General features: G+C 41.0%; 2 protein-coding genes across 6 annotated transcripts in view; one reads left to right on the top strand and one right to left on the bottom strand.

Annotated features, from left to right (window-relative positions):
- Positions 1 to 9965, top strand: part of KCND2 (potassium voltage-gated channel subfamily D member 2) — a 277265-nt gene extending 267300 nt beyond the window's left edge. For both annotated transcript variants that reach the window (XM_069802055.1, XM_069802054.1), the window contains exons 4-7: positions 1698 to 1796; positions 3371 to 3466; positions 7494 to 7741; positions 9364 to 9965. In XM_069802055.1, coding sequence (XP_069658156.1) covers positions 1698 to 1796; positions 3371 to 3466; positions 7494 to 7741; positions 9364 to 9541 — 621 coding nt within the window. In that variant the 3' untranslated portion in view covers positions 9542 to 9965. The remainder of the gene's footprint in view (positions 1 to 1697; positions 1797 to 3370; positions 3467 to 7493; positions 7742 to 9363) is intronic.
- Positions 9966 to 16134: 6169 nt separating this feature from the next.
- Positions 16135 to 18850, bottom strand: part of TSPAN12 (tetraspanin 12) — a 45275-nt gene continuing 42559 nt past the window's right edge. For all 4 annotated transcript variants that reach the window (XM_069802050.1, XM_069802053.1, XM_069802051.1 and 1 more), the window contains one exon: positions 16135 to 17735. In XM_069802050.1, the coding sequence (XP_069658151.1) occupies positions 17430 to 17735 (306 nt within the window). In that variant the 3' untranslated portion in view covers positions 16135 to 17429. The remainder of the gene's footprint in view (positions 17736 to 18850) is intronic.

The raw sequence follows: 18850 nt of genomic DNA, 5'->3' as shown, positions 1-18850 counted from the left end.
CCCCCAGTCCAGCCCCTGGGGACCTGCTCAGGGTGACAGAGCGTGGGGCTGCAGGTGTCCTTTTGGTGCTAACAGGAGGAAGGGGAAAGGAGAAGGGGACCTGTGGGGAGGCACGGTGCAAGTGATCGGGGAGCTTTGCCCCTTACCGCTAGAATAAGATGCATTAACTGCATTGCGGGAAAGGCTGTGTGCACCGAGGAAGGTGACAAACCAATGTGTTACTCTAAAACGGCCAATATATCGCAAAATCAGGCAACAGCCTCTCATGTGAGCTTTTTGACTCAGTGATGCACACATGCCCAGCATTATCTTATTTTCTTTCCGAACAATTAAAAGTTAATAAATACATGACATACATATAACATAAGCCAGATTCTAGCCATGTTAGCTGTCATGAATTTCTTCGCCTGCTGTTGAGAAGATCTGTGAGTTTGAGGCTGTGAGTGCAAAGAAGCGTGGTGTTGAGCCATTCCTCATCGTCAGTTAATTATTAATCATGCCAGAGAGATGTGGCAGCTGCAGTGACCAGGCTGCTTCCCTCTGTAAGTGTTCAGGGATTCTCAGTCATTTCGTGCTGACATTTAATGCCACACAAATTCAGGGAAGGGGCGGGGGGGGAATTGCTCCCTCGATTTTTCTGAAAATATTAGCTGAGTAATTATCAGATATGGAAATCCCTATTAACATAGCAAAGTTGTTTTTTCAAGTTCTTCACTGTGTCTCCTTCTGTGCTTCAGCAGCCATTCAACTCCAGATGCTGCTTGGCATTTGGCTTTCAGAATCAGAAACCTAACCATGAAGACAAACCCAGACTCCCTCTTGCACATGTAACCAGCCACAAAAATTACAGAACCAGGAAGCCATCCTAGAAATCCCATAAAAGCTTCTGGTTTCCATATTATTGGTTGAGAAAGTCTTCATGCTTTCCCCTGATGTTGGCTTCTAACTGTTGTACAAAAGTCAGTGGATGCAAAGTGTTCTTCACTCATGAGCCACCTTCTGCTCTGGAATGAAAGTCACCTTCACAAGCAATGAAGCTCACCTGAGAAATCTCAAATCTCTCCCAGCAATTTGATGGCTGGAGTCTCGGAAAAATCAGGTTATGAGCAGATTATGACCAATGATGACAAGTGTTAAGTCTGTTTACACCCACAGGCACGGAGAGGTAAAAAGGCTTTTAAAAGGCCTGGCAAGCATTCAGGAACTTAGCTGGGTGACAGCATAAAAAAACACTACCACATTCTGCTACTCTAAAAACCCAGAAGGCTCTGAGAAACCAGCTCACGGCAGTTGCAAGATTATGTTTTTTCCGACCCATTTATTCCCCTTTAAAGAGATTTTCACTGCAGGAGCAGCTGAGATGGATGCCCATGTTCCTGATCCACAAGGCATAAGGAGTGGCACGGTTGCAACAATGCAGCAAAAAGGAGGCACTTACACGCTCGTCTGTCTAGTCCCTTCTCCAAAATCATTGTTCTTGTGAGCTGATGCATGCAAACAAATAAAAACTTCTGTCATTTGCATTTTAAATGGGCAGACGCTCATGATTTGCTCCACCTGGAGGACACACACAATGCAGCCTTTTAGTCGTTATGATATTGGCATTCATAAGCAGCTGATTCCAATTAGCAGTTTTAGATAAACAGAATAATGGATACGAGTACAAGTGACACTCTTCCTTTTGTCTATTTACACAGAAAGCCAGACTTGCTCGAATTCGTGCAGCAAAGAGTGGGAGTGCTAATGCCTACATGCAGAGCAAACGAAACGGCTTACTGAGTAACCAGCTGCAGCAGGTAATGCTTTTATATCCTCCACCTCCAGAGTAACAGCTTAATGACAGCCCAGCAGTAGCTTATTCTATTTATCACCAGGGCAAGTCAACTCCAGTCTTTAGGCAACGTTATCTTTAGAGGTAGATGAATTGGACAATTACTATTGTTAAATGATCTTATGAGAGTTGATGACGGGGTATTAAAAGATGAGGGAATGGGCCAGATAGAAGTGCTAGATTCAAATGTAACCCACATTTTTAGAGTTAGATCCTGTAGAAGACCTCATTAAGAAAGTACAGAGCATTTGCCTCTTAGGAGGTAGGTTGGATTTATCTCCTTCAGCTTTAGACATGTAGAACATGGGTGACAAAACCAGGCTTCAACATCAGTGAGGGAGAGAGGTAGCTCCAGGGTACCGTTTGCACGGAGGGCTGTTGCAGAGTGGAAAGCGTTCATCCCCGGAAGCACCTATTTGCTCTGAGGAGAATCACATTGAAATCTAACGTTACCTGAAGCAAATTCCCGCGTTACCCCTGCTGAGGAAGCCAGGACCAGCGGCGGGAGCCCCGGGCAGCAGCTGGGACCGGGATGCGCAGCGACCCACGCTGCTGGAGACGGCCCCTTGGCTGCTCGCAGCTCCAGCCAGCTGAGAAAGACTGAAGACACAGTGTTTTTTAATCCCTGCCGTTTTCTGGCATTTAGGCAACTCCTTGAGGGATACAGGAAGGCTTTCATTCCTCTATGCCCTTTCTGTTCAATATGCGTTAAGAAGGCGAATGCTTTAACCTATAGCCAGAAGAGGAGGAAGGGGCTGTCTGTCCGTCCATCCATCCGTCCGGTCTAGCACAAAAGACAAGCAGTGAGAGCCCTCGCTTCCTCTCCTGCTTGAAAGAATTCAAATCTTTGAACTAAAAAAACCACCAAATAGCTTAATTGCCATGCAGATTTCGAATATCCTAAAGTTGAATTGTAATCTTTCCTATTATTCCACTTCCTCCCCTATTTAGTTTTCTGCTTTCTAGTGAATAATTATGAAAGCAATTGATAAACAGTGGATGTTTTCTACTTAATTCTTCATTCTGTCTCAGTAACATCTGCTATATGCCTTCCAAACTCAGCAGATTGGGATCACTGACATGAATTTTTGTGTAAGCAGCAATACCACAAATTCTTTAGTGCTATGAAATGATCCCAGGAGGACAACTATGTTTAATTTCCTTCAAATGAGGCACATTCCCAGGAAAAAAAAATATTTTACTGTCACTTAAATTTATGATAATTTTAAGTATGCGTTGATTCAACATTCAAAGCTTACATGTTGATTGCACTTGTAAATTGTACTATTCCATCTATGCATAAAAAGACCTAAGATGGAAACATTTAAAAGGAGGTACAAGGGAAGGAAAGAAAATATTTTTATTAAAAAACAAACAAGCAAAAGAGAGCTCTGGTCCAAAACAGTTTGGGTTATACTGTGTAGATGAAGCATTGCAGTTATGCTACCGCATGCAATCCAGATTAGTTCTGATCAAATATTTGGATAACAACCCTCTTGTTCATAAATGAGAATAATACGGAGTTCTATGTATTAACAGTCCTCCAGTGAAGAAGAACAGGCCTTTGTTAGCAAATCTGGCTCTTCCTTTGAAACGCAGCACCACCACCTGCTTCACTGCCTGGAAAAAACTACGGTAAGAAAAGCAAACTGTGTTTTCCTGTGAATTCCAACACCAGCCTATTTTTGAATGTTTTTTGTATTTCTTCTAATTAGTAAGCCTTTATATGAAAGCAGTTAACTGGGAAGAAAAGCCATTTTATCTTATTTTAAGGCATTATGCCCACTGCATATAAATAACCGAGCGATCCTGGATGAGAGCCTCATCTAGGGTGGCATCAGTGAGATGACATCAGTATAGCCAAGCTGTATGTGTGACCTTCAGTATGGTTTTCATACGCTCCATAATGTTATCATCTGCACTTTTCTGCGGTATAGCTCATAAAACACAATTTGTAATCCTTACACATTCAATATTCAGTGCAGTCAACGAAAGTTTTTGCCTGAGCACATGTTGGGCTTTTGTACAGGGAGAGCTGCTGAGTGTTTCCTCGGACGTGAACACAGTTCTCACTGAAGTGACCGTAAAAGAGGATCCCCAAGCAGCCTATTTTGAAACTTCAAGTGCTTAATCCAGATGCAGGCGCAAAGCTTCAAAGTCTTTTGGCTTCAGTTTAGACATTGAGATCTCTGTAGAAATCACTGATGTCATTCATAACAGCCTAAATATGTTCATCTAGATTCGAAACTCCCTATAAATCAAAAGGACTACTTATTATGTGCTCTCTATACTTTTCCCTGGTCAATATCTGAATAATTTTACAGCCATAAAGGATAGTAAACCACAGCAGAGTTATGATTCAGTAATAACTAAGTGCCATGTTTACTAATAGTATATTTCTGGACAGATAACATCACAGCAATAACCCTGGTCATCCCTAAATTTACAGTTTCCTCTTTTATCATTTCCTGAAGAAACTAAGAACATAAATATTAGTTATATTAAATTTAATCTTTGTAGATTTAGGAATTTCACATAGGGCACGCTAAAACTATCTCCTTGTACTTTTATATTTTTGCGGGGGTTACGTTGTCATGTAGAATTTACCTTATATTATAGGTAAGTTGGTCAACATCCATTAAACTACCATTTACAAATTTACATCTAGTTGTATAAGTTCCAGCTGCATGTAAAAAAATATATGATTTCTTTTTATGTTTTGTATATAGAGTGGAACTTTATGCTATTTTGTCTTATCTTTACAGTCCAGTTTTAGATTTTCATTAAAAGACCTAGTAATGCTTCTGCTATATTTGATGGAGATCAATGTGAAAGTCTTTCTGATCTTTCTCAAAAAAAAAAAAAAAAGATTAAAAGGTTTTCCCACAACAGACATTGCTAAATTAAAATATGATGTATGGATATGTATAATTTAATGTTCTCCTTTCGAGAGCATTTCTTTGTAAATAGAATGGCCCAGTTGTTATACCACTTAGTAGTATGTCATCCCATAGGTGCTTATGTCTTCTCCATCCTTATTTTTGGAGTATTCATTTTTATATAATGTGCTGTAGGACAAAACGTCTCGCTTCCTACTCAGAGTATAATGTGGTTTCTTTGCCAAGATTCAGGCTGGGTCCTTCTGGAACATTTTTGAGACATTTTGTACTAGAACCTGATAATAGCGATCCGCCTTAAAAATTGCTCCATAGTTGAACATTACAAACATATTTAAAACCCCTAGTAGTAGCCACAGGTCTTGTCAAACTCATAGAAATCATGGAAAAAAATTTCTGTTCATTTGGTGGGAGTTGGATTCGGCTCCCAAAGTTTCACATTTCCGCTAACCATAAAGGTGGAATATGTAAGCCTATTCTTCTTTTCTTTTTTTAAACAGCTTTTTTTTAAAAAAAAAAAAAAAAGAGAATAAATCTATGAAGCAAGTATTATCTTGTTTTCTAAATTTGAATAGAATCTACTTTTTTCCTTGTTTGTTGGGTCCTGCTACTGGCACTGATGTTCACACGACACATGAACACAAACATGCAGGGGTTCCAAGCTGTATTCTGCAACTGCCTGGTCAGATCATGCATTACCAAAATTTTAGCGGCAACTTGAAATTTTGGGCTGTCAGCTTGTAGAATCTGGCAAGTTGCTGGTTCATGGTCTAACAGCAAGAGTGAGGTGCCTTCTTAGCCTTGCTTCATCCTTTGAAATATCATTTGGGATAAGCATCAGCCCAGATGATACTAAGCAAAGGCATATTTTCTCTTTTCCAGTACTTTAAAGTCAATAGGATAAGATCTCTTCCACTCTAAAAAATGTAGTGTGGGCAATGTTATGTGGGAATTCTGTGAAAATTACATTAATAATGAAAATAACTGCACTGAAAGTTATATTTTACAGGCTACTTTTAGCTGATTTAAGAACAGTTAATTAATAAGTATAATCAAATATATTAACTTGAGCCATTATATTGTTTCAAAATGTTTCCAGTCTATATTAAAAGTTCACTCAATAACCCTCTTTAATGGACCCTACAAATTGAATTGAGTTGAATTGAATTGAGTTGGTTGCTCCATAAAAGTTTTAGGAAGCACAAAATTACTTTTAATTGGAAAACTAGCAGAGTTCTTGGCAAACATACTGTAAGCCACTGAATGTAATCTAAAAATGGCAATTAGGTAATTTTTCTCTCTGAATATTATATCCACTGTGTGATCACATTCAAAATCTCGATTGTGACTGACATATGCCTTATAGAAGTCAATTTTCAAGCAAGTTATTTCTTTCCATATCACTTGAAATTGGCATTCTTCAACACCACTCATTTCCACGCAAAGTTACATCTGAGTGAAGAAGAACAGAAAAAATGGAAATAAAAATAATATGCCTATAAAGGTATTTCCATTTGTTGGGAACACTTGGCTACAGTTGTTACTCTATTTACTTTGCTCGCATATTTTATATTAGCACTGTACTGTAATTCTCCTGGAAAACATCAGCACCTTTCCAATTAGGACATCGTTCTTTAGGGGAAAAAAATAATGTTTCTCATTCTAATACACAAAGACACAGCAAGCTAACAAACTTTAAGTGAACGAGACCGAGCAGAGCATAAAACAACCCAGAAAATGCTCCCTAAACCATCCTCAGGATATGCAGACTGATTCCAGCAGTAACTGGAAAGATTTTTTTTTTTTTTTAAAAGGAGGCTTTCTCAAACTGCTCATGAACATACCTTAACCTCTGCTTAGTTTGGGCTGCTACTTTAATGACTGTAAAAATTCCACCCCACCCCCCATAAGCAACACCACTATTTCACACTCCTTTGCACACAGAGATAATGTGGAAATCACGGCTATGTGTGAAAGGCTCCCTAATCACCTACGGAGTTAACATAAACCAGCCATTTGCTTGAATTTGGAGTCAGCTCTACGACAACCCTATACGGCTGCAGTCTATGCTGGGATGAAGCAAAGATTGCGTGAATAAAGACTACTGCATTTAACTAAATGCTCAGTCTTCTAAACTGCTTTCAATACATCCATCTAAAGTAATCAGGAACTTTTTGGATGCTTTTAAATAATTGCCTCATCTCCTCTAATCAAAACTTCTATTTGACTGAATTTTTTTCTTTTACATAGATGCATACCTCAAAACACACTGTTTCAGATCCTGATTTCTAACATGTAATTAAACAGAAAGCTTTATAAACTCATCTGGAAAATATTTATGATTTTTATTTTATTATAGTTCAATACAATAAATCTTATTTATTTCCAAATGACATTTAGAGCATTTACATAAGCACCACTTCCGTTTTTATTAATAAACACAATCCCCTATTTTGTGGCACTTCATAGATTATATGGGTATTTATAATGCAAACTGCACTACAATCATGTGCTATTTTACAAAATAATTTGGATTAACTTTTTCTTATTTAGAGCTCTTCGCATTTTGTTCCAGCGTTTACATTTGTATTGGTATTCAGCCCAGGCTAATACGGGCTAAACACCATAATCAAGAATAAGCCGTCTAACTTCCCCAGTTTATTCAGTTGTGTCAATTTAAGTCTTTAAACAATCACGATTAATATGTTCACTTTAATTATCTTTCTGCGTGTGCTTTGTCCCTTCGTTGGATGCCTCTGGGCTAGAATCACGAGTTTGTGGATGAGCAAGTCTATGAAGAGAGCTGCATGGAGGTTTCCACCGTCAACAGACCCCCGAGCCACAGCCCCTCTCTCTCATCTCAACAAGGCGTTACCGGCACTTGCTGCTCACGACGACATAAAAAGACTTACCGCATCCCAAACACCACCACCACCGGCAGCCGCCCAGGCAGCGTACAGGAGCTCAGCACCATCCAGATCAGATGCGTGGAGAGGACGCCTCTGTCTAACAGGTACTTGGCGCGCGGCAGCACGCCGAGAGCCGAAGCCCCTGCCCGCGTTCGAGAAGGGAGGTAGAGGTGTCGCGGCCTCTGCGGGGAGGCTGTGAGGCTGAAGGTGAAAGTCAAATAGTCATCCAAAAATGGCCACTAGTACTGGAACATCCTGCACTCGGTTTGCTCCAGGCTTAATCCGAGATAACAGAACAGGCTCTCCACATCCATTTCTGCCCTCTCGTGTCCCCCGCCCCCAAACTACCGTGTACTATTTGCAGCAAATAGCACCCAGGGACCCCAAATTACAGCACCGAATATTATATGCCGTGGACAAACACGTACCAAGAAAAATTTAGCATAGAAAAATGTGCAATTCGGATATACGAGACGAGTGAGTGGGAAGAGAAAGACAGGTCTGTCCCTGCTGTTTCTACCGGTTTGGTTCAGAAGCGCAGGACAAATGAGACGTCCTCGCATTTCCGCAGAGCAGAAGTCAAACCAATTCCCAGAGTCCTAAGTGTAACAGACATAAGAATGCCTCTTCTAAATAAAAAATATGAAATGGATAAGGAAAATATATTTCCTAGTTTGAGTTGTTACAAAAGTGAGGAAAGTGCAGTTTAAGAGTCTGTAAATTACTGAGCATCTCTGTAGTCTCACAAGTAAACCGTGTGGCTTCCAGGTATATCCAAACACTCACTACCTCTGAAAACACAGCAAAGGTCTTGGGAGACTCAGAAGTGGTTTCTATTGAACTCAAACACGCCACCATTTTAAAAGAGGCATTTTCAGCACCAGTTGCTATAGAGATTGTCTTGTTGAGTTACATTTTGAGTAGCTTGCTTTGTATAGTTACTACGTTTGGATTTCACTTCCATGAACAATCCAGCACCTGGTAGCTGCTGAAATTTTTCAGCTGTCGTGCAATGAGACCTCCTGGCCAGCACAAAGCTCCGATCCATCTTAGCTTTTCGGGAAATCTCCTGCCTGGATCCATCCTTTCTCTGCTAGAAGACTTTCCTGCACCATACTTCCAGTCACAGAGTATGTAAAACCACAAAGCACCAGCTTTGTGCTAAAAAAACCAAGCTAAAAACGCAAGTGCCAAATGCCAGCCTCGCCTCAAAACGGTCTGAGTTTTACAAGCTTCTTATGACGCTGAGGTGCTGCAGCAACTGCGTGAACGCGTTACCCTTTATTAGTGCGTGTGACGCTGTGTCTTACCCTTGAGGATACACCATACACAACACGTTCTTAAGTAAGCGTGGCATGGAGGAACCGGTAGGAGACGGGGACTACACCTCAGTGGCCACTTCCCTGCGTAGCAAGTCACTTGGCTACGGGAAGCTTGCTCCCCGGAGCAGCTCGCGTGCCTCCCCTGCTCCGAAACTCTTAGGCGCTGAGCCCGGGAGCTTTTAGAAGTGCCGAAACGGTGGGAAGGAAGGGAGAAAGGGGGCCCGTCCGCGGCCGTAGCCGGGGGCGCAGGGTTGGCGTTGGGGGGCCGATGTGCCGCTTTGCACCCCCCAGCTCCCTGCCGGGGCAGGATGGAGACGGCCGGCTCAGGGGGCGCAACCGGGCGCGCGAGAGGTTTGCAGTAGCGCGGGCTTCCTTTCTTCACGGGTGTTTGTTTCTTCCTCCAGCCGTTCCAGCTTAAATGCCAAAGTGGAAGAGTGCGTTAAACTAAACTGTGAGCAGCCTTACGTCACTACAGCAATAATTAGCATCCCGACGCCTCCGGTCACCACACCCGAAGGAGACGATAGGCCAGAGTCTCCCGAGTATTCGGGGGGAAACATTGTCAGAGTATCTGCTTTATAGAATAAGGAATTATTTATAAATTAGCATAAGGACCACTTGTAGGCTGAGCTCGAGCAGTGAGAAGCGAGTGGCGAGGAGTGAGAGAGCTGACGAAGACAAGGCCCCTTGACCCGCGCGCCAGCGGCCGCGGAGCGAGAGGTTCAGGAGAAAAAAAAAAACCACTTTGTGGGGTTTCGGTGTCGTGGCGTGCGAACCAAAAGGAGTTTCTTACCCCTTGCCCGAACTGACGCGCAGCGGAATCTTCTGTGACCATCCTGACTTACTATATGAGCACAACGAAATGTCCCCATTGATGCTTCTTCCTATCATGAGAGCTCTTTTTAGAAAAAAAAAAGAAAAATGCAAAACAAAAAATAGAAACAAACCTGTGTTCCTGCCGAATGCAAAACAACGAGAAACATTTTGATAACGTGTCTTTTTTTTCCTGTTAATAAACCACAAACTTGTTGAGAAACTATCAAAAAATGAAAGAAAAAATGCTCATGTGAAATATGTTTGTACCGACTGAAAGAACTACAACCATAATGCATGCTGAAATTATTTGGAGCTGTGATCTCAGTTTACTTTTGTTGTTTTTCAGATTAGGCATGATAAAATATTACTGTAGAAAGGGGCATTTCCGTGCACTTACAACAAGCTGATTGTTAATGTTCCATGGTAGTTGTACTAATAACTTCCCTTTGAAAAATGCAGTATTTCTTATTCAAACACTCATTAGTGAACTAAACGTGTTCAGTTAGTTCAATATTTACTATTGTTTTATCTTGCTTCCTAGGTACTGTTACAACTGCAATAAGTCACTGTACACCTGTTGTATCAGGAATCAGGATTTCTTTTTTTTAAACTATTTTACACAACTTCATCTACACTATAAACTTCTAATGGCAAACATTTAAATAATCTTACAGCCAAACTGTGCACCGTGAATGCGCTATTCAGTCATTGTTCTTTTTGTCCACTGTCCTCTATTTCTACGACAGTTTGTTGTCCGCTCCCACATTACCGTACTATTTGGGATTTCAAGGCTACCGATGAATCGACACAGTCCTTTCTTCTGTAGACATCTTGTCTACTTCTGTATTTTCAGAACAAACCTCTCATCTGAGTGTACTCCTGCAGGATCAATCCTGTTTGAATTAAAATTACCACGTAGGTGCTTTGGGGATCGACTAACACTTATCTCCATGTGTTAGGAATGTCCTTCCTGGTTGACATTCTGCAGCATCCAGAGTATTGGCTACGCTGGAAAACACCGAAAGATATTCGGTAAAAAAGATGGCTAAATTCTTTTCGTAATTATCTGTAAACTTGCATCCTAAAATTTTCTTGAGAATTTATATTGTGTGAAGACATTTAATTACCTAAGAACACTGATAGAATAATGGATTGGGTCCCAAAGCTATAAAAATGTAATTCATTTCAATTGGAATTTACCCACATGGGCAGGCCTAAAAGCTAATATGAAGGCTCTACTACTTATGGCTTTTTTGCTTCATTTTTAAAAGACACTGATGTTACCGGAAACCTTTCTGATAAAAAAGTGTCTTTTTTTTCATGAGAGTGCATTAGGAGATGTACCATAATGCTTCCTATATACATGACATACCATACATCGTATACATCAAATATACACGGAATATGTGCATAACAATACATACATATATACATCAAAAACACTGGATCAGAAATAATTGCATGTCTGCAAAATAAAATATGCATATAAATCAAACGGCTCAGTGCATTAGATGCCATTACAATAAATGATTAACACCATTACTTAATAGTTTGACTAGTGTATGTTTCAGTACAGTATTTGCTAGCATTCTACTGACCTGAAAATTTACATTAAGAGAAAACACCCACTAAAAACTGAAACTTGCTGATGATACACTTTTTACTGCACACAAATACTGGTCTTTCTACCTGTCAATAGAGAGTGAAAAGTAGATGATGGACTATCATGCTACAGTACATACACCAAAATACAATAATGTCACATATTAGAATTAAACTGCAATTAAAAGAAGTATATAATGTCATGCATTACTCTCTTTTCTTATTGTTTACTTATTCAGAAGCTTGGTTAATTTGCAGTTAACTTCCCACTTTTTCTGCGAATCAGAATAACTTACTCATCGTAAACTGAGCTTCTACATTTCTTTCAAACCTTAACAGAGAGCAGAACCACAGGCTGTCCTGTGAGCCAGAGGAGCGCTCCTTCCGAGGAACTCTGCAGCCTGAAGTTGCTCTCCTCTCTTTTACCCTGTTGGAAAACTGCAGTTCTGCTGAGGCTGGTGGGTTACGTTAAGTTTTAATGGGGTTTAGAAAAGAGGCAGAATGGACCCAGAGTTCTCACTTGCATCCTACTCCTACCCATGGTTACTCATCCAAAAAATGGCTTGGTCCCCACCTTTTGCCAAACAGTTACTGATCTAAAAACTGCCTTAATATTAGCAATCTGCAGCAACAACTTCTTTATGCCACATGGTACTTCTTGACTAGTTGTATCAAGTAAATAATGCAAAAAGGCAGTTATTAAACGCACTTCGGGACAGACTACACGCAACCCAGGAAACTTACTGGCTCCGTCAGGTCACGTGTCTTTTAAAATCTCTTTATTCTCCTTTTCATACGGACTAAAAAGAACGCACTACAGCAATACACTCGCATAACAGTTACACCCCTGAAGCGACTTGTAGTTTCGTTTTTAAAATGCAGCTTAAGGAATAATTTAGTATGATTTTGCAGAATTCCAGTCCTGTCTCCTATTTCCTATGTCACATGCAAAATCATTAATTTATTCTGAATTTGGGAAATACACATTTTTTTGGTGTTTTAGGTGATTTAAATGCTGTTTTGGTAGTGAATGACTGTTGATGACTGTGTAAAATGCATCTGTACTGTACATGAAATGTAATTATTTCTGTGTATCATACAAAGAAACCGAGGTTGTTGTTTTGACAATTTTGTTTGACAGTCATATATCGTATTTCAGAAGGCAGCATAATACATGCGTTATGCTGAATAAATAGACATTTGAGGAATATTTAAATAAAACATCTGCATGCTTGAATGGGTAAACCTGGTTTTGCAATAACTTATTGATGGAACTTTTTTTTTTCCTAGTAAGATTGAAGGGACACTAAATTTGAGGGCAAGGAATGTCCCCAACACTAATTCCAGGCAAGCCGTGGGTGTATCTAAACTATACCAGAGCCACCGAGTTGGGGATGCTGCAGCTCCGTAAGGATGCCCTTCTTGTGTGTCAGTGGCCATCACCCTTCCCTTCCCAGCCCGCAGCAGCAGAGAAAACTGGGGCATTAAATTATTTCCAGCAATCTAAGTTCCACCTCTCTGTACCTTTAAAAAAGTATTCGCTATGTTTTCAGTATTTCAGACGCAGACCGCTCTGCTGAACCTCCCGGGCTACAGAGCCTCCTCAACCCTGATACCAAATTCCCTTGATAAAACGTTAGTGCACGGATGAGATCAAACTCCTTTTGCAGCAGAACAGCAGGTAACGACACACCGTGCATCACTTGCAAAGGGCGACCGGCAGCGCAGATGCTGCTGATCCATCAGCTGTGCGTGTCGTAGCACCGGCACGCACGGCGGCTGCCCCTGCCGGGAGCCCGCTGCTCTGGGGACGGGGGGGAAGGGGTAGAAGTAGTACCTGCCTCTGAACCACCCCAGAGCGTTTTTAAGGAGAACGACCATCCTCCCATAAAACGGCTACCGGAGACAAACAGAGAGCGTGTACTTTACATTTGGAGGCTTCGGATATACTGGCGGTGGAGAGAAGGCGCTTGCAGTGGAGAGCACGATGCCACCTCGGCCGCTCCAGGGAGAAGGGCGGCTTTCGGACAGGGAAATGGTCTGGGGAAGGATCAATTAGTGAAACCACAGGATCATAACGTTTTGGGCAGGGAGGGTGTTTAGGAGGTCATATGCTCTCTTTCCTGCATCTGGGGCCCACCAGGACTTTATTTTCCCATTGACCATGGAAACAGCTGAAGACTTTGAGGTGCTCTGGAACAGCGATCAGCTGACGGATATGTAACCGTGCAGCTAACAGAGCAGTCAGGAGTGAACAACTTACTTAGATTAACAAAGTCTGCAAGATATACATAATTACTTGGACAGCTTAGTTTCTTACCTGCCTGCATTATCTATTTATCTCCTTTTAAGGTACCCATTTTCATAGTATCTATGCACAAGAAACAACTGAAGGTGGGGGAGTGCTGAATAAAAAGCAAGTAAATGCATAAAAATTCTGAAGTATTTGGGACGCCCCAATTTTCTTTTAAAGAAATGTAGTCAATCATACACGAGTTTTAAAGTTTTAGATACAATCTCACTTTAATAATAGCAATTCATATGAATTAAACATAATGCTTTTGTGGTAAAAACGTCAAAAACTATTTGAAAATCACTGTCTCCATCACATTTAACTGTATAGTCGCTGTGACCAGCAGCCTCTCTTTTTACTATTTATTCTTTACATATTGCCTTATATTTATGGGTTGCTTTTACAAAATGAACTGTTATAAAGAACAGAAAATATAATTATGGTGCCTTCAGAAAGCCTTGCCATATGACCAGCTGGCAGACGAGGCAATACCTTGTCCAAAAACCAGGAACAGCGAATTTTGCCTCCTAAAAGCATCCCTACAGTCCCGAGTCATGACTGGGTGGTCAAGCCTTACTCAGCCCCACAGCTACAGGCACAGTCCCACGGACTTGGTACGTATGACTCACTGGGCTGAACAGAAACACCTGATGCGGGCAGGGGTGACCCCCTTTTGTTGCTCTCCTCAACATTAAGTGATCAGTGAAAAATGTTAAGAAGCAGCTCCATAGTTGCTTGTTGCATCAAGAAAGATTTGGTTCGTTACAGTTTATGTTGCAGAGAAAAACACACCACCCTTCTCCTCCAGGTACTCCTGCAAAACTGAGGGAAAAAGGAAATAAAAGGATGAAGTGGTTTTCACTGCTGCAAGTATCTCTAAATGTTCCCCTCTTGCCAAGCAGCCTCTCTCCTACGTATATCCTAGAGCTGTACATGAAAAGAACAGGCTCGCAGCAGCCTAGTCAATCAATTTTAAGGCTCTTTGAACAAGCCCCAGAAAAACAGAGACCCCTCATAGCCTGAGCACAGTGAAAGAAAAAAGTTTGAAAGCGTTCCAATTTACAGTTGAGACCTATTTCAGCAAGTGTGGTTTGATACTCAAAATAGAAGGATTCCTTCCCAGAACACTTCTCAGTAGTCCTTACTAGGAAGGGAGTACTTCCAGCATTCCTGGTGTGTGGGTCTTTCCCCTAATGACACCAGCCCCACACTGAACACTGTCTGGCTCAGGATTTGGGCAGCCAAGCCCAAGTGACCCCAACTGTCATGGGGGTCCACAAACGCTCGTCTGGGAGGCTGGTCCTGTATCAAAGGAGCCCTACCCCAAACGTTCCCTCTGCTCTTAAAATAACCTGCCTACACCTAACGGCAGTGCTTCCTCACCACCTGGGAAGCCTACGGCCAAATGACCCGGGCTGGCAGTACCTCCAATTCTAGCTGTGGGCTTCTCCGATGAACCTCCCCAGCCCAGCTTGCTGTGTTTGCTCCTTCATGAGCTCTAACCCGAACGCGAGAGGATACACAGGCAACGCTCACTGGTAGCGCGGGGAGTCCTCCTCCCATGGGAGGACTTGGGGTAGCTGAAGCATGGCTAGGGGAGCTTCCACAGACACCCCTCGGGTAAAAGGTTAAGCGTCAGGGTTTCCTGGACAAAGTGCAGGACTTCTCGCGGCCCTTTTTTACCTTACTTACGGTGAAATTCCCTACATTCAGCTGTAATCCACAGCTGAGTGTAGCTGTGTACATGTAAATCCATGCAATCCACAATCAAAAGATTCCACAATTTGTGGCTTGTTTGGTTGTGGGGGTTTTTTTGGTTGTTTTTTTTTCTTTAAACAGGGGAAAAAACCAACAATGGCTCAATCCACTACGTAGCATCACAGGTCTCTGTAGCAGGCCGAAGTCTAGAGCTGGTCTACATCCAGGCTTTCTCGGGCACCTGCTCTTTTTCTGCACAGGAACCTCGCCCTTAGCTGCAGCAACGCTGCCCAGGCTGAGCAGTGGGAAGGGTGGAAGTCTGCAGTAACGCTGGGCAACAAGGCTTCCCGCATGGTGCACGAGAAAGTATTTCTGACAAAGACACTCCAAGCAAAACTTGGGGAGGGTCTATCCTTTAGCCTTTTTCTTACCTCCCAAAGTAAGTATTAGCATCTGTAGGAGAGGTACAAAAGCAGAAAGGTAATCTTGCTTGCAATACTACCTGTGAAATAATTACACCCGCATGTAGACTGCTGAAAAACAAACAGCCCACGCACCTGAAGAGTTTAATTTCATGAGCCCTTAAGAAGCTCTCTCAGAAGCAATAAAAAAAGAAAATGAAATTTATAATGCAGTTTCTCTACAACAGAGTAAGTGGAATAGGTAAAGACATGTCAAATTAACTCACACAAGCAGGAGGACCCTCCCAAGTCCCACCCAAAGCATTCACACTCTAGGACTTCAAAATAAGAAAGCCATTATGGAATTTAAGACAAAAGTAATTTTATTGTCTACCAAATCACACCTTGCTTTTTTTTTTTTCTTTTACATATTCCAAAACAAATGAAAGAATTTTTAAAATGTAATATTATGTAAAAACCCATTTGCCACAAACTACTGTACTCAGTGGAACAAATATATATTTCAGGAGCGTGGCCAATTGTAAAAATAATCCTATGATATAAACATTGTTCATAAAAATACAGTAAAATGCACTTCCCCCACCTCAATAAATACACTTTAACGCTGTTCCTAGTTGGCATTTTAAGCCACTAGAGAGCTCTTAATGAAGAAACCATCAAAGTATAATTTCTCCTTATGTACTTTTACAATTATTGCAATAGCATCCAGAACTGTAAGCATTTTCCTTGTAGTCTTTTCTTTCTACCTTCAGGGGAGTCACAGACAGGAGAAAAGATTTATCTATAAAAATGTGCTACTCCCGTATTGATTCCCACTTTGGAAATAATTTTTAAGGTTTTCTTTCTTTTCACTAAGAAATAGTCCATAGAACAAACTGTTTCAAAAAAGAATTCTCCAGAATTACTCAGAAAATTAAAGTCTATTGTCCAGAGTTGTAGTTTTGTTTTCAATCCCTGTTTATTATATTTAAAATTAAAAATTAAACAGTTATGTTAGATAAAAATAGACGTTTTAGAACATCTTTAACAACAACAGCTAGGCTAAAGGTTTTGTTAGAAAAAAGAAAATCTCGCCCTTTTTACAACTCTTGCAAATTTTTAAATCCAAGTATTGACTTGAATTGTAGTTCTGCTTTCCATGCACACACAAAAACACACAATTATATATACATAGATCCCTGATTAAGACATTTTCCAAATGGCTTATTAAAAATGTAAAAGTCAATTTCAACTGAAGTCACATTTTGTTTGTCCAAAGCACACTCATTTCTTCAGAAGACGAATATTTCTCTTCCTTTCCCGTGATGCTTCCTTAGAGGTTCTGTTTGTCTACCTGTGAATGAATCAGTATTTTACACATCACACAGCTTGTGACAATAAGTTAAATGCTACTGTGCCCAGCGAATGAGTGCCTTTTAAAAAAACAAACAAACAAAATCAACTCTGTTTCATGGCTGAGGCCATGGCTAAGAGGCTGACAGGCTTATCCTTCTTTCTATGCTGGCCTCCTTCACTTCCATTCATTAGCTGTTTTCTGAAGCATACAAAGACTATATCTGGCGTACTTGATGGAACGGAATAAAAATAACAACAAAAACCTATTAAAACTCTTTGTGACTTCTCAGATTCATTGCATCACCTACAGCTCTTCCATTTCAAAGTGTGTATTAAAGCTGTTTGCCATGGATGTATGTTCAAAGATCCTTGTCAGGCTTGGTTTCAGTAGCTCCACAGAATGACATGACAGCTGCTGCGAGGTATCGCTCTTCAGGGCCATGATCTGGTCCGCCCCAGGATCCCTTCTGTCATAGTACAGAGCCCACAGCAAAGTAATAGTGAGGATCATAGCCAGGATCTGCGTTACTCCAATAGAGATTCCTAGAAATCTCAGCACTTGCAATTGCTTCGTCCCCCTCAAAAAAGTGTACATTTTTTTACCGCATCCCTATGAAACAAAAATAGATTTTAAAAAGTTAGTCAGTATTAATTGGCTTGCGGTTCCCAAGCTTTAGCTCATCCTACCTAGTACTGGCTTTTCTGGCTCCCCAAAATTTCTCTCTCACCTCCTTCAAACAATACTTTGAAAATTATTTTGCCTACTTTTTAATCGCTTCCATAATGCCATCTTTTAAGTTTTCTCATACACTCAGAGTTCGCTGCATGTAACAAGCTCCAAGAGATCTCTGCTACTCTTCAATTCAGAAATCACTCAAAGTTGATCTGAGTTCCTATCAACTATCACTGATTTTTAAAGAAGCTCAACTGGTTTTGCAAAGGTTTAAAAGTCATTAAATCCTCTTAAACATCTTGTCTCTCTCCTTAAACAGCAGATCTTCAAGGTGGTCAATTATTTTAAACTCTTTAGATTTTTTCTACAAATAATACCACGATCTGAAGTTAAAACACTATTCTAGGAAAGATCTACAGATCTGCATAACCTCGTCAGTGTTTTTTCCCACCTTTTCTCTTTTAGTGTTTTATCTGGACTCGTATGCCAGTTTAATAGTTCTGCAGAAAATCCCTAGGGAGTAGAAAAATCATTAAATTCCAGATACCGCTTGAGTAAGGAGCATTGAACAGAATAACCTGTAACAGAGGACTTCTGACAAATTTCCAGAACACAGTAGGTAGAAACAGACTTTCTTTAGTACTTAGTGGTAATAATACCACATACATGTGGCATTACTCTTGCTTTTTATTCTTGAACTAGAAGAATCTCCTCATTGCAAAAAGCATATCCACTTATGCTAGTTACACTCCGCCTACCAACCCCATCCATAGACTGTATTTTAAATTTAACTGGCTTAATTTCTGATCTGGATGTAGAAACTTCCCTGCCAATTATTATGATGGTATTATACCAAGAGCCAGTTTTGCCTCCTATCTTGTACTGGGCTGTTGCTACTTAAAGCACAGTAATGTCCCGAACTGCTGTGAGAGTAGCTGTAACAACCCGCCCTGCATCAGGCTCTGCACAAACCCAGGCAGGCAGCTAGACCCTCCTCCAAAGAGCTGACCATCCACACGCTGTATTAGAAAGATGGTCACATACACCACCTC

The sequence above is a fragment of the Haliaeetus albicilla genome, chromosome 14, assembly GCF_947461875.1.
Source record: "Haliaeetus albicilla chromosome 14, bHalAlb1.1, whole genome shotgun sequence".
In the NCBI taxonomy this organism is placed as follows: domain Eukaryota; kingdom Metazoa; phylum Chordata; class Aves; order Accipitriformes; family Accipitridae; genus Haliaeetus; species Haliaeetus albicilla.
Note: the sequence above shows the minus strand (reverse complement) of the source record. Positions and strands in the feature narration are given on the sequence as shown.